This window comes from Antedon bifida, chromosome 1 (genome assembly GCF_963402885.1).
Source record: "Antedon bifida chromosome 1, ecAntBifi1.1, whole genome shotgun sequence".
Classification (NCBI taxonomy): Eukaryota; Metazoa; Echinodermata; class Crinoidea; order Comatulida; family Antedonidae; genus Antedon; species Antedon bifida.
The window spans coordinates 12,581,826-12,599,259 of NC_136226.1; the positions used below are offsets into that span (position 1 = coordinate 12,581,826).

Below are 17,434 nucleotides of genomic sequence, written 5' to 3' on the forward strand. Positions count from 1 at the left end.
AATAACAATAACAATAACAATAACAATAACAATAACAATAACAATAACAATAACAATAACAATAACAATAACAATAACAATAACAATAACAATAACAATAACAATAACAATAACACTAATAACAATAACACTAATAACAATAACAATAACACTAATAACACTAATAATAACACTAATAATAATAACAACAACAACAACAACAACAACAACAACAACAACAACAACAACAACAACAACAACAACAACAACAACAACAACAACAACAACAACAACAACAACAACAACAACAACAACAACAACAACAACAACAACAACAACAACAACAACAACAACAACAACAACAACAACAACAACAACAACAACAACAACAACAACAACAACAACAACAACAACAACAACAACAACAACAACAACAACAACAACAACAACAACAACAACAACAACAACAACAACAACAACAACAACAACAACAACAACAACAACAACAACAACAACAACAACAACAACAACAACAACAACAACAACAACAACAACAACAACAACAACAACAACAACAACAACAACAACAACAACAACAACAACAACAACAACAACAACAACAACAACAACAACAACAACAACAACAACAACAACAACAACAACAACAACAACAACAACAACAACAACAACAACAACAACAACAACAACAACAACAACAACAACAACAACAACAACAACAACAACAACAACAACAACAACAACAACAACAACAACAACAACAACAACAACAACAACAACAACAACAACAACAACAACAACAACAACAACAACAACAACAACAACAACAACAACAACAACAACAACAACAACAACAACAACAACAACAACAACAACAACAACAACAACAACAACAACAACAACAACAACAACAACAACAACAACAACAACAACAACAACAACAACAACAACAACAACAACAACAACAACAACAACAACAACAACAACAACAACAACAACAACAACAACAACAACAACAACAACAACAACAACAACAACAACAACAACAACAACAACAACAACATGAACAACAACAACATGAACAACAACAACAACAACATGAACAACAACAACAACAACAACAACAACAACATGAACAACAATAATAATAATAATAATAATTTTAAACCACTGAATTAATTAAAGGGGGAATATATTTATGTATATTTTATTAGTACGAGCGTAATATTTTCACCAGAGACAACCCCTTCCTAAATGTTCCTTTGTAGCGGAGTAGGCCACTATCTTATAGTTGGTTCCCACTAGGGATATTTGACCAATCACAGGTGATAGATTATTGTTGCTTGTTATTAGTCAACTCGCTTGCGTTGCGTCTACGTTCTTGCGTTGCGTCTCTAGTGGCAAACCAACTTTTAAATATATATCAAATTTATGAATAGGGAGTGTGACGTGTGGAGGAGGGCGTGATCAAACTATGAGTGGAGATTTACGGTTAAAGTGTGAAGAGAAGTACGCGTACATAAGTTATTCGTTCATTTCTGTTTAGGATGGGAGATGGGAAAGTACACAAATCCCAAAAGATAATTTTTAATTCAGATATCAAATATATTTACACTACTGTATTTCCAGACAAAGTCGATGGAATTTTTGTCAGTTGTCCACAGTCCAAGTAACTGAAAAAAAAGAATATGGTATTGATGCATAGGCCTATACAAATGGTTATTGTTGAAATTTAATATATGCCTTTATTACTATTAATTTTATTGCACATTTGCTCTTACACTAACCAAACAGTTAATTTTTCCAGGACGTACGCCTTTATTTAATAAACTCAAAATAAATTTATCATCTAGTTTATTTTGTCTAGATTACTTACACAACAGAATCATTTGACATGTTAGAAAAGCTTTTCTCTTCGATAAAAGTGATTGGATTATTGAACAAGTACCTGATAAATGAACAAAATAAATAAACTGTATTGTGATGGACGTAATAACTTTACTACGGTTATTTGGTAATATAACGGTAAAAATCAATATTGCAGTAGATGGTATTACATGTAAATTGTGTTGATACAATTTATAATACACATTTGTTATATATACAACAAATGACATATAATTATATTATAGTAATTTCATTATTTTGCTTGTAATAGTAATGTGTAAACGATCAAATAGTGACGTAATCTGAGTTAGAAAAGCGTGTATGAATACAATTTCATTCTACTTACAGTTTTCTCATTACTCCATTTCTAAATGTTCCATTTGTTATATTTTTCAGCTTATTTCCTTGTACATACCTGAAGAGAGGGCCTAATTTTAATACAAAATAGAACAAAACAGAGACCAACATGTTCTTCTAACATTGGCTATGGTTTTACTAATATTACTTTTCTTCAAACTAAATGATTAGGCCTATCCACTAAAGGCCTAAATTAAAAGGCTAGATATAACTAATAATCAATATTAATATCATTATACACTAATAAATGGTATAGGCCACTACAAATAAAAAATATAAGAATATCAACTTCTTCAATTCCCGCGTCACATCACAAACCTTTTTCCGGTCTCTAATTTGGTATTTCTTCTCTTTTAAAACTTAATATATAAAAACACATTTTAGTCTACCAGTCGACTTTTTGTCTAATTCCAACAATAATTATATTTTTACCAATATTAATTTGAAATACAGTACTAACCTAACCTAAAACTACATAGATTTATTTTACTTACATGACTTCTAATTCAGTGTCATCAAATGCTCCATCTTCAATGTACGATATTTCGTTATGGTCAATTACCCTCGTAAAAAGAATTAAATATAAATAAATATAAACTTTTAATTCTAGCCTATATATTGACTAATATTTTCGTATCACCGCAACCGTAGTCGCAGCCATTCAGAGACTTAGATTGGTTGTTGTCTGGGAGAGAGGGTGTGGTTTGGGGGTTTACAGATGCGACATATATAAATGTGGACCCAAAAAAAAATAGTGCTGCTTAGGTCTCCGGAAATTGTACTTGAAATAAAAAATGGTTAGGTTTTAGGACCAGCCCCACCATGGTTGGGCGAGCAGCATTTTGAAAAATAGAGCTGCTACGGTCCTTATAAATTGCATAATAAATATATCGTTTTTATCACCATATTTATTATGATACAAGATAATGATTTTAAATACGTTAGTCAGTTACGACTCCGCAATTACCTGAATTAATGACACTTACAATATATTTAGGTTTGTACAACCTCTAAACATTGTTTTTGAAATTGTTTTAATTTTATTCCTATTCAGGTACAAGTATTGAGGAAAATGCTTTGATTCAAATAAAGATCCATTTCCAAACGAAGAAATGTGATTGTCGCTCAACTCACTGAAAATAAAATATCATATAAGTTTTTATTTATCATTCTGACATGGGTAGAAAATGTGTTTTACTTCTGTAGCAGCAATAGTTACCTGTGCCTCACTTTTCTCATAGGGGTATTTAATGTATACGGTAACAATTTTCATTTATTTTATTCATTTAAATAATTTTACTTATTTTTATTTTAGTAATTAAGATTTTGTTGACTGGAAATATAGAGGTAAATAAACGTACTTCTGATCATTACTGTACTGTATCAAGTTTATTTATCATTAAATAAACACGAATATGTATACATTCTCAAAACTTCTGTGATAAATGATCTATGTATAAAGTATGTACAGTATTTACGTATTGTTTTAAAAGTATAACAAACTTAGTTAAACTTACAGAGAGTCCCAGATTTGGAGGTTATACAATGCTGAAGGAAACACAGTTAAGAAATTGCTAATGGCGGACCTTCAAAAGAAAACACAATGCAGTATAAAGATCTGCAACTTAATTACTCACTTTTGTAATAACACAACTGTAAAACATTCAAGTACAAGAGCTGATATGAAAACGAGACCCGCAACCAATGTCTTGCAATAAATATCACGTGTCAAGTGCCAAGCAGTATAAATGTGCTTTTCCCAGAGAGATGTTATATTGACCGATATTAGAATGTGGTGTAAGGTATACTTACAAAACCTGGACACCAAATAGATCTTTAAATGCTTCTGGATGAATATCACCAATCTTATTAACATCAAGTCTTCTGAAAACAAATTAGATTAAACCACAATATTCTTGATTCATAAAAATAAATTAAATCATTTTAGATTAATAAAGTTTGAATTAATTAAAGATGTATTGTCCTTTTGACTAATTCTAAAAAAATTTGAAAAATAAAGATTTCGAAAAAAATTGGGTCATTTTGAAGTATCATAATAGTTATTAACTTTCACCAAAAATTACTGGAATACAGATGTTTTTTTGTTCCAAAAATAACTTCCAGTCAAAGTTTTCGATCAAAACATATCTCATAATGCAACGCGTTTGTTTGGCTACTCTGTATGCATAATTATAAAACTTCCTCGCGATCTGTGTGAAAACACCTTCTCAACCGTGACGAGTTGTAAACTAATTAGCACCATGCATACTTGTGGTTGGAAATCTTTGTTTACTCGTGACGATTTTCCAGACGAAATGGAATCAAATTAATTTACCTGTTAATTACGTAACGAATTCGACTTAAAGTGAATAACTTTAATATTACTTTGATATGGCCAATTTAAATTTTGAATATTTTGACTTTCATTTTTTGTGTTTCAAGGGACAATACATCTTTAAATATATTACTTACAGAGACTTTAACCAAGTTGAATTAACAAACAATCTTGCTGGTATCGTGGTAATTTTACAATGTGAAAGATATCTGTTAACAATAAAATATTATATATTTCATTATCTATAGATATAAATCCAAAAATCGCAATGCTGTGGGTATCAGTGGCTGAATCTCAATGAAGATACAAAAAAAAAGCAAAAAGCTAAAACAAAACGATAATGTGAAACAGCCAGAAAAGTTAGCAGAGCTTTCGGGCAAAACTAGCCCTTCATCGGTGCAAGTGAAAGAATTTGGATAAAGTCATAGCATAAGAACTGGCAAGTGCTGCCTGGGTGGACAGGAATAAAAGAAATATAACAAAAGAGACAGGGTGGTGAATATATTAGCCTAATGTGTTTATACCGGGCGGTTTAGAATTAATGTTCTTTGCCTGTTGTGTTTATATATATATATATATATATATATATATATATACAACAAAACACACAAAGAAATAGAGAGAGATAAATAATACGTAGCTTAACTTACATTTCACTTCCTGGTGGAATATTTGCGAATGCTCCTGTTGACAATTTTGATAATAATTGATAGCCAACATGTCTGTTAAAAAGTAAAGAATACTGTAATGAGCAATCAATTTTCTAAATGTCCACGATGTCTCACCAGGCCTATTTTAAAACAATCTGAATGTCTATACAGGTCTAATTATTTGACATTGTATCTATTTCTTTCAATACCTGATTTAATTTTAAAAATATAAAAAAATAAATTGTTAACGTTATTCTGGTAATGTTATTTACACAGAAATCCAAAACAACAATTTATGAAACAACTTACATAAAAACTTTGTTATTAGGCCTACTTACATATAAACGTGAGTATTACTAGTAAAGAAGAAAGAGTTTTCCACCAATTCCTTAATATTATTTTCTCTGAGATGTCTATAAAATAAAGTTGAAGTTCCGATAAACAAGTCTTATTTAATGTACCGTCTGTAACATGATAAATAATATAGTATGACGATATCTTACCAGTTAGGCATATACTAAACAAGAAGAAATATTTTAGCATACGATATCCCGCCTAGATGTACGTATAGTGGATTGTGACTTAAACTGCTGATAGTAGGCGTCAGTCAAGTTCGCGTCAGATTGCGCGTACAACATTAGCGACTTTTCGTTTTCATGACGCACCGCGGAGGTGTAAAAGGATAGGATGTTCATTAAAAAAGTCAAGGTGTTGAACGTATAGTTATGAAAAACTTTAATTTTGTCGAATAATTCAATTTTGCTTTGTAATATGAGGAAATTTAAAGTATAAATTATAGTTTATACACAGCACAAGTACTTTCTTTTAACCAAGGATGTGGTATATAAATGTGGGTAGATTTCACAGTAACAGAAGTGTTAGGATGAATGGTATATTGTTGCTACAGGTAATTAAAAAGTGAATGTTAGTCAAGAGAGACACTTTATCAAAGTTCCAACCACAGTAATTGTCAATAGACTAACGGGTATATCTAATAGTGGAACCACACAAATGTAGGATAGGCTAATTACTATTTGGCAACCAATGGAAATTCAGAGTGTTTTTAGTTGTTTACTAAGATGCATACTAGCACACTTCATTGTTAAATTAGCCGTTCAATAGTTGTACAAACTATTCAATCTTCCCACCCAGCCATCCCCCGGCATCATCCAACACCTAACTTCATGTTACTCATGTTATTCGCTCATTTGGCTGGTATAATTGTGGGGAATTATTTTGCCCTCAAATTCCACAATTTACCTAACGGATGTCACTTACATCCTTACCCATATACTTAAAAACAACCATTTGATTTACTGGCTCCTGTGACAACACACTGGACCTATAATACAGCGATGTCATATGAGTGGTAGCCCCCAACAGGCCAAATGTATTTTATTATTAAGCTTTAGTAGTATTTAGCATTGCTTGTACAGTATCAGTAGAAATAAATATTATGTATTGTTAAATGTATACTCTGAATAAAACTGGGAAAACTTTACTTATTTGTGTTGTGTGTAAATGTTATAAAAAAAAACAATAATAAATATTGTAAAAATACATTATACGTACATTCTGTTAATACGCTGTAGACCAGCAAACGTAAATGGTTCAATTTGCTCCAGAGCACTATTACTAATGTCACTGAAATATACAAAGGTTGATTCAACATATTTTATTATTAGTGCGTAAATAATGAAAGTAACATGTTTAAACGCAATGTTAGTTAAATTTTGATACGACACAATTGAAAAAACCCAAACAATCGATTTTTGTTTAATCATAGTATTGTTATTTAACTGACCTACATTTTAAAAAATGTCTTTATCATCATTAATATTATTCTCATTCTCATTATAATCTTTATAATTGTTATCATCATCTTTATAATCATTATCATCATCTTTGTTATCATCTTTGGAATCGTCTTTTTAATCACCTTTGTAATCATCTTTGTAATCATCTTTATAATCATCTTTGTAATCTTCTTTGTAATCATGTTTATAATCATTATCTTCATCTTTGTAATCGTCTTTGTAATCGCCTTTGTAATCATCTTTGTAATCGTCTTTTTAATCACCTTTGTAATCATCTTTGTAATCATCTTTATAATCATCTTTATAATCCTTATCTTCATCTTTGTAATCGTCTTTGCACTCGTCTTTGCAATCGTCTTTATAATCGTCTTTGCAATCGTATTTGTAATCGTCTTTGTAATCGTCTTTGTAATCGTCTTTGCAATCGTCTCTGCAATCGTCTTTGCAATCGTCTTTGTAATCGTCTTTGTTATCGTTGTCATCATTATAATTATTATTACCAGCAAAATTATAATATAAGGCAATTATTTATAAAACCTTACATATTTCTAACAAAAGATCCTTGGAAAGTCGTCCTCGTTAGCTTCCTAATAGGATTACCATTCAACATTCTACAAAATGCGAAAAAAGGTATGATTTGTAATTAATTGATTATTTAATTATTGACTGAATTGATGCTACAGTATAACATTTCTCTCTCTCCTCATACTATGCTACAATTCCTCTGAGGGATAAAATAATGGCAGATGAACTGATGAAATAATTTACTTACATTGCGTCAAGTCGAGGTAAATTTGTAAATGATCCATCGACACACCTCAACTTATTATAACTCGCAGATCTTTAACATAAAAATACTCAATAAAGAATATATAATTATACATTAAGTGCATTATTATGCCAAAGTTAAATGTTTTAATTAATGTATAATTACGATGGTATAATAAACAGTAGTTATGACCACAAATTATGTACCGCTGGTCTCCTCTGTCAAAGGTGATTATGCTTTGAAAATACAGTTGGGAAACAACTAATTCTTCATGGTATAGTTACTTAAACAGCATCAGACATACACTTAAGTTGGGGAAAATGTAGGCCTATGACAACATTTAGCTGATAACTTACATTGCGGTTATTTTCTTTGGAAATTTTGGTAATTTAGTCAAGTTGTTGAAATCTAATGATCTAAAAAGAAAATATTCATCATTTTATCATTATATCTATTAATTCATTTATATGACAGATCCGTAACAGACAAAAGCGACGGAAAGGGAAAACTTACAATACGGCGTTTAAAATAAGTATACCTATACTCAATTCTCGCTCTTCCCCGCTATCCTGGAAAACCTTTCCATTAGTTCCACTAGTGAAGGATATGTGAAACAGCAGTAAGGAATTTTAGATTTGAATGAATGTGCACGAAGTTCACCTCCAGATGGATCGTAGTCGACTGTTACTCGTCGACAGATATAGGAATGGTTAGATTAAGTGTACACTCATGTTGACGTTTCAGTAAACGTATAGTCTAGTAAAAGTATGGTTGAACATACATAGAACAAATTGCAACATCATTGTTTTGTCTGGTTGATATGGTCCAAATGAATGTCATCCAAAGTTTACCAAAATCGGACATCGGGAAGTGGGTTAATTAGCTTACATTCAAAATGGCCATTTACCATCTTGAAGTCCTGTATCTCCTGAACGGTTAGTTTTAGACGAATGCATTGTGAGTAGATATAAATGTGACATTAAACTTCCCAAACGGTATATTAAATATGTTTTAAATTAGTCATAGGTTCGTCATAAGGTAGTTGTGACATCATATATTACTGCTTAAATAACATTATCCTATGCTAAAATCTCTGTAGGAAAACAAGTTTCTTAGCATTTTCCTGTACTAAAATCGGACATCAAAAAAAGGGTTAATTAGCATAACTTCAAAATGGCCGTTATTTGCTATGCCATTTGAAGCCCTGTATTTTCTTACTAAGGTTGGTTTTAGACCACCAAAGTGAATTACGAGTAGATAATAATAAATAAGATATTAAACTTTTCTTGAAAATTAATAATTTAGTTACTAATATAATTTCACTTAAATTTAACTACATTTACTTTTGCAGTGATATGACGTCATACGTCTACCCGTACTCATGTCAGAAAGCGAACAGCAAAATGCCACTGAATAAAATTTGGAAGTCGACGAACCAGATATAGCATAGAGTAGCAGTCGCCATAGTCGACGTGAAAATATAAAGGTCCCTATAGTATATTACGTCAACGTGAGCTTTTGTATCCTATATTAGTCCCTATTATTTGATAAAATGTTCATTTCATGCACACCATAACTATGTAATTCAAAACTTACATTTCACTTAATTCGGAAAGTCGAAGTAACGCATCGCTGGCAATAGTTGTGAGGCTGTTATTGTTCAAATATCTTTTTAAAAAATAGTAAGAAACAAATTGAGTTTTAAAGGATAATACTATAGAAATATAATATATAAGAGAAAATCAAAAGGTTCATATACCATGAAAAATTACCCAAACAATTAATTTAAAATTATTATATTTACTTTGGAGTCACAAAACTGCTTATGTGTTTTACATAGCTTTTCCGGGTATGTTTGTGCATGTATTTTCAACCCTGTCAAATTTAAATTAAAGTTACTCAATTAAACTTTTGTAAGTTGTTTGTAAGTAGTATCAGTATTTGGTATGTTTTCTATTATTTTCTGCGATAAATTTTAATTAATACGGCACTACTTCCTTTAGTCCTCAACCTGTGTTCTCACTGTGTTTAATAATATGGACGAGAATTAAAGACAGTGAAGGTTATATTATATTTATAAAAACTGTAGTCCTGTAATAAAAAAAAAACAAGGGTATAAATATAATATAACCAAAGACAGAATACATTGTTATTTTTATAACATAACCCATATATTAATTCATGTTATTTTAATTATTTATATAATATAACCCATAAATCAAGTAAAATATTCAGCGTACAGACACTGCACGATAAACAACCGGTAAATAGATAAATATATTGATTGGATATTTCACTTCACGACGAAGCTATAGAAAAGAATAAAAGTAAACGAAGAACGTAAAAACATTTTCTACGTTTAGTACTGATCGCGGCCAGCATGCAGTAATATACTTAATCTGGATATCCAGCTATTACGATTCAAATAGAATAGTGATCTGATGCAGGAAATAAAATAAAATTACATATTACTCCCTTCTACCTTATTAATATTTTTCAATGAATGAATATGACAGCCTATTTTGTAACTCCTTTTCAGTTCCATTGTTGTAATCCAGTGGCGGATCTAGTGGGAGGGTATTAATTAATGTAAATAGATGGTATTGATACAGTTGAGTAACCGCAGCGTTCCATTTTTTATGTAATACGTCGGAAGGCTATACCGTAAATCTTCTAATAGTAACCCACACTCTAATAGTAACCCTCCTTCTAATAGTAACCCACCTTATAAGTCAATCTATAATAATAATCCACTACTCTAATAGTACCCCATGGGGTTAATATTAGAGTCACAAAAACTATTGACAAAATTACATTATGAATTGAAGACTGGTCGTTTATGATGCAGCCGTATTTTGAAAATAAGGAGATAATGCATGTTGATCTCGGGAGTTAAAATAAAGCTAGAGTTCAAACTAATTTGTTTATTCGTACTGTTTTATTATTGTGCTATGATTTGCTGACCTGAATAGGTGGGTTACTATTGCCTAATTTAAGATTAGTAATAGTAACCCACCACTCTAATAGTAAACAAACAAACAGCGAAGAATGTATCGAGCTATTCACGAACGAGTTTACACATTTTTTGGGAGGGAGACATGCATCCGATTATGGTTATCAGACGATCGGGACATGGATATGGATGGATATAAATATGATTTACCCACAAAAGTGTACATGCAGAAATTAACCAGACGTTAATTACAAACCATTATGTATAATTGAAACAGACTTTTTTTAATTTGCTTTTTATTTTACTGCAATAAGAATGACAGAGAACATTATTGAAAATATAATTTCAAACTGTTTCCACTTTTGGCAGTCAACTGTTACTGCTTTGATGTTTATTTGTTTGGCACGATCGTCTCTGGTCCCGATCGTCTTAAAATCTTGTTCGGCCCGATCGTCTCACGCTTTGGGCCTGATAGTCTTACAATGTTGTCCCGATCGTCTGTTTTTTGGGTATATATGCAATATATTAATAGGTACTAATAACCGTATTTACAAATGAAAAATGGAGGGACCAAATGGAGTATATTCTCCCCTCGTCGAACTTATTTTTACAATCCTGGTGACGCCCATGGATTGCATCACGATTTATACAATACAAGCTAATGTGCATTTTAACTCACAAATGTGTTGTGTTTACGGTAATTCCAACAGGTAGGCCTAAGTAAACAAGGCCAACAGCCATAAGTCGCGTGCTAAAACGCATAGTGATACCAGACCGACCGACCGACATAGTGAACTATAGAGTCGCGTCCACGCGACTAAAAAGCCCACGTCAACTACAAATGACTTTTATAACCAATATCTGTGTTCGTACATACACAAAACGTGATCTCAGCTTAGCGTTCATGCAACCAATCAACCAATGCAAAAATAACATAGCTACAAGAAAAAAAGAAAAGTAAACAAATATCGTAAACAAATGTTTGTAACAGACTCTGCAGTAATGTTATACTTCTACGACTAATTTTATTGGTTTTGTCGCCTAATAATGTCAGAGATCAGTGTTGGAAATATACATGAAACATATTTACTTCCTTCTTCCTTATTTTAATAAAAAATAATGACAATAGGCCTATACATTCCACTAAAAGCAGTGCACTGCAGAGATGAATTGTGAAATTGCAATCAATTTACAATATAAACAAATCTATCTAAAGTAAAATTAGATAGGCCTACACTTAACACAAACATACCTCTATAGCAGCACCAAAAACAAATTAGTTGTTCTATCTGTCACTTTATCTGTCTTTCTGTACCCTTTCAAATCTGCTTGGCACTCATTTAAATTATTTGAATATATCACAAACAAACATCAGTGGCTTCTCATGATTGGGGCATAACACACCGAGCAGTCTTATAGATATTGATGTTAATTTTTGTTACACCCACAAATTAAAAAAAAATCCTATTACCTAACATAGACTTACTATACATTAAGCAGATTCAACATTATTGTTTTGATTAATAGGCAAAACATACAATGAAATGACTTCATTGGAAAAGAAGTAATCTTAGTATTTGGGGAAATCTCCTGAAATTGTTCACAATAACAACAGATTAAATAAAATACTGTCCAGATAACAATGAACATTTCGTAGACTACTACAATTGTTTATAATACAAAACCAAAACCACACTGTACAATATATTGCTTAAAAGTTTAAAATGATATTTCCAGATTTAATATTAAACAATTTGCTTATGTCAACATTATAGCTCAAAAGCGTTTAAAACTGAGGTTTTTGTTGAGACAATACCACGATGATACACAACACGATTTATTAAAATAACATCTCACATCTTGATCATGATAATCTGAATATATAATTTTAACATCGAATCTATCTTGGGATAAATATTTTACTAAGAACTTATATTCACGATATTACTGAACTTGTTTTAGTGTGTTTAATTAGCATATTACGGTGCCGCCAACGGAACCATTAAATGACGGTAGGTATCCTCTAGTGAAATTAAAATACAGTAATTGTGTTTATTTAGGTAAACACAGATTAACGATAGATTGATAAACCTATTACTATAGAAATCAAACCTGTGATGTTTGCAGCGCTGTTGCGTCGTCGGTTCCCACCTGCAATACAGCACTTTGTGTCAATACGTCACTGCGTTGCGTTCTAGTGGGAACCACGCTTTGTACAGCGAAGAAGGTATCGAGTTATTCACAAACGAGTTTACGATTTTTTCAATTTTATCGTGGTTCCCACTAGCGACGCAACGTAACGCAACCTACGCAACGTAAGAACATTCCCTTCCAATAATTGTGTTTGCCCCCGCCTGCGTGAAATCAAACCTGCGATGTTTGCAGCACTGTTGCATCGTCGATTCCCACGTTCTAATGGGAACCACGTTTTATATACAGCGAAGAATGTATCGATTTATTCAAGAACGAGTTTACGAATTTTTCAATTTACGAATAACCTTTTGTACTGTGGGGTACGTATTTGGAGGATTTTCAGAGATGGGGTGAGGTATTGGGCATGTCAGGGTTGGGGGTTTGCAGTCAGTTAAGGGGGGTTCGCTGTAAAGGGGGGGTTCGCCCGAACCATAAAAACCTCCCCCTGGCTACGGGCCTGGGCCCGATCGTCTCACGCTTTAGGCCTGATAGTCTTACAATGGGCCCGATCGTCCGTTGTCCCGATCGTCTGTTTCCCGTTGGGTATAACAATAGGTAGGTACTAATAACCGTATTTACAAATGAAAAATGGAGGGACCAAATGGAGTATATTCTCCCCTCGTCGAACTTATTTTTACAATCCTGGTGACGCCCATGGATTGCATCACGATTTATACAATACAAGCTAATGTGCATTTTAACTCACAAATGTGTTGTGTTTACGGTAATTCCAACAGGTAGGCCTAAGTAAACAAGGCCAACAGCCATAAGTCGCGTGCTAAAACGCATAGTGATACCAGACCGACCGACCGACATAGTGAACTATAGAGTCGCGTCCACGCGACTAAAAAGCCCACGTCAACTACAAATGACTTTTATAACCAATATCTGTGTTCGTACATACACAAAACGTGATCTCAGCTAAGCGTTCATGCAATCAGCCAATGCAAAAATAACATAGCTACAAGAAAAAAAGAAAAGTAAACAAATATCGTAAACAAATGTTTGTAACAGACTCTGCAGTAATTTTATACTTCTACGACTGATTGTATTGGTTTTGTCGCCTAATAATGTCAGAGATCAGTGTTGGAAATATACATGAAACATATTTACTTCCTTCTTCCTTATTTTGATAAAAAATAATGACAATAGGCCTACATTCCACTAAAAGCAGTGCACTGCAGAGATTAATTGTGGAATTGCAATCAGTATAAACAAATCTATCTAAAGTAAAATTATATAGGCCTACACTTAACACAAACATACCTCTATAGCAGCATCAAAAACAAATTAATTGTTCCATCTGTCACTTTATCTGTCTTTCTGTACCCTTTCAAATCTGCTTGGCACTCATTTAAATTATTTGAATATATCACAAATAAACAGTGGCTTCTCATGATTGGGGCATAACACACCGAGCAGTCTTATAGATATTGATGTTAATTTTTGTTACACCCACAAATTAAAACAAAAAATATTTCTTACAAAAAACGCCGCGTAACTTTTTGACTGGACAGTTGTAAGAACAGTCTTCATTAATATAATATAATAGGTCGGCCAATCAAAACGCAAGTGAACAATTGGGACTTGTGATTTATGTCATTGGCCTGTCAGCACAGTCGTTTTTTTCTAGAATTAAACGCACAAACTTGTATTGGGAATAATGTATGTTTATGTGGTTATTACTTAATGTAGATCGCATTTAGGTATTGATAATAATAATACTGTAATATAGCTTTTGAATATATAATTACTGTCTGTAGAATAACATTTAGACATTTTCGGTTCGCGATGAAAAGTTATATGAATGGATTTTTAATAGGTATTTATAATAATAGTATAGGCATATGGGTTGTATTATTGCATCGCGTTATAACATTATTTCTCAGGTTTTTTTGCACCATTGATCAATACCATAACGCGTATCGGATTTTATTATAGTTTTTAATGAATTATTATATTAATAGACATACCCAATTAAATCAATCGCGTCAGTCCAATTCCGACTTATATTTTGATCACATATTTCTGTCTACACTGTCCCAACGAGTTTAACAAAAAAAGTGGTAAATATGGTAGTGATATGCCCGAATATCGTAGTGATATGACATCGTCATGTCTATATAATATGGGAACATCATACTTAGTTTGATAGTATAGACAGAGCTTAAGGATTAGCATGTCAATATTTCAAAAATGTTTTCTTACATTTTGAACGGAAATATTTATTTGTTTATAAGCCCAATTTTCCAGTCTTAATTTTACATTTTGAAAAAAAGTATTTTATTTGTTGATAAGCCCAATTTTGCAGTCTTAGTTTTACATTTTGAACGAAAGTATTTATTTGTTGATAAGCCCAATTGTGCAGTCTTATTTTACATTTGGAACGAAACTATTTATTTGTTGATAAGCCCAATTTTCCAGTTTAATAATAATGACCCCTTCCACAGTGCTTATACCACATAGGCCTACATTTTACATGATATTGACCGTAGGGTTCTTTACGCCTCTGATGCATTTGTTTTTATTGTACCTTTTTAATGAATTATTATATGTTTAATCACACCCAATTTAATAAAAAAAACGGTCAGATTCCGATTTCAATTGAACGAAAGTACTGTATTTATTATTCATTGATAAGCCAAGGGTCCCATGGCGTTAGCCGATATCTTGAGCATTTGACTCATGTGTCAACCTGTAACACAACAAATCATTCTTCAAAATCTAAAGAACGAACCTCACACGTCTTTTTTTTGAGTGATACACTATGGATAAGCGGCCCACGGAAATAATATGTGGACATTGCCAACAATCATAGGCCTACAGTAACATAACATGGCTAATAAGCATATAACATTCAGACTTGCTTGTTTTCTAGTGGATTTTCATTTACTTTTAGTCCGGCGGCAGGAGGGGGGAATCACCACCCGAAAGGGGACAAATTGCCATCGAACTTTTCTAGACCAGAATTTTCCGTAGATTACTAATATGGAAGGTATTCAATCAGGATAGGAAGCGTTTTCGAGATGTAAGGGGTCAAAGTTCAAAATTGACCAATTACAACAATGTATTATGTATATGTATTATAACAAATTTATTGAAGCACAATTTGGTCTTTTATTACATTTTTATGATTATAAATGTAAAACAAATACTTTTCAATTAAAGGTCAAATGTCAATATTGACCAATCACACAATTTGCATATAAACCCAAATAAAAACTAACATTTAAGACAAAATGTTATGTTTTATCATTCTCTTAAGACATCTATCAATCATACACAATCAAAAGAGCACATTTATCATTACACAAGTTGACATAGGTCAAAGGTAAACATTTAAACAAGTGATATACTAAATAATGCAAAGTTATTCAAACTATGAGATCGATGTTCTTCATAAATGTAATCACGTTATTTGATCAGTGAAGTTATGGTATTTTTATATTTTTTCAAGTGGGCATTATTTTAAATGTATTAATATAATACTGTAAAATAAATAATAAAAATATTAATATTATGACGGTTAAAATGTTATGATGTTAAAATGTTACGATGACCTTCAATGATTTGCCACTATACAGTTGCATTTATTAGGGCTACAATACTCGTTTTTGGAAAATAAACTACTATTCATCAGAACCAGAGAATACCAAATCGTACAGGATAAGGCATAGGCAGATCCAGGTGGCCAAACTCAATCCACAGACAGACCACAATTTTTATGTAGCCACAGATAGTTTGGCCCATACAGGAAAGATTTTCCTGTACACAAAAGATTATAAAATAACCCATATGGATTTGCCCGAATGAACCCTCTAAGGACCCTTTTGGGATCTCTATGTAGTGTGCTACATAAGGCCCTGTATTAGAAATTAATATGGGGTAAATAGTTCATAGATGAACTATGGAATAAAACTAAAATGTTCACCCTCAATCTTTAAATAACATTTATGGATTTGGCCAAATGAACCTAAGGGCCGATCCTTCATGGACCTTTCGGGGTTCTCTATGTGGGTCTACAAGAGACCCTATATTGGAAATACTGTATGTGGGGTGAAAATTTGGGTTCATAGAGATATAATAAATATCCCTGTGCACCCTCGATCATCCATAAGGAACATTTTATGGATTTGCCCAAATTAACCCAAAGGCCGGTCGTTCTCCATGGATGGACATTAAGCCCCATAATGGAAATATAAGGGGTGACACTGTGAGTTCATATAGACAGGCGCGGCCCATGGAATAAAGCTGCCTGTGCACTCTCGATCCTTAAGGAACACTTATGGATTTGCCAAAATTAATCCCCCAAAGGCCGGTCCTCCATGGATGGACATTAAGCCCCATAATGGAAATATAAGGGGTGACAATGTGGGTTTATATAGACAGGCACATGGAATAAAGCTGCCTGTGCACTCTCGATCCTTAAGGAACCGATTTGGATTTTGCCTAAAATGAAACAACAGCAGGTCATCT

At 32.3% G+C, this 17,434-nt stretch overlaps 1 protein-coding gene across 1 annotated transcript; it reads right to left on the minus strand.

Moving 5' to 3' along the window:
• Positions 1 to 1,869: 1,869 nt before the first annotated feature.
• On the minus strand, positions 1,870 to 9,277 carry LOC144834820 (lumican-like). Its single transcript, XM_078689779.1, has 10 exons — positions 9,249 to 9,277; positions 8,326 to 8,406; positions 8,169 to 8,228; positions 6,799 to 6,870; positions 5,227 to 5,298; positions 4,714 to 4,785; positions 4,054 to 4,125; positions 3,228 to 3,374; positions 2,736 to 2,804; positions 1,870 to 1,945 (listed from the first exon to the last, which is right to left on the minus strand). Exons 1-10 carry the CDS (start codon positions 9,275 to 9,277, stop codon positions 1,870 to 1,872), a joined length of 750 nt encoding a protein of 249 aa, XP_078545905.1.
• Between the last annotated feature and the right edge of the window lie 8,157 nt (positions 9,278 to 17,434).

Coding starts and splice junctions, on each gene's coding strand:
- LOC144834820 (XM_078689779.1), bottom strand. CDS start 9,277: ATGGCGACTGCTACTCTATGCTATATCTG. Junction 5,299..6,798: donor CTACAGCGTATTAACAGAAT/GTACGTATAATG, acceptor ACTTTTTAACAG/ACATGTTGGCTATCAATTAT. Junction 2,805..3,227: donor TGTACAAACCTAAATATATT/GTAAGTGTCATT, acceptor TCTTTTTACGAG/GGTAATTGACCATAACGAAA.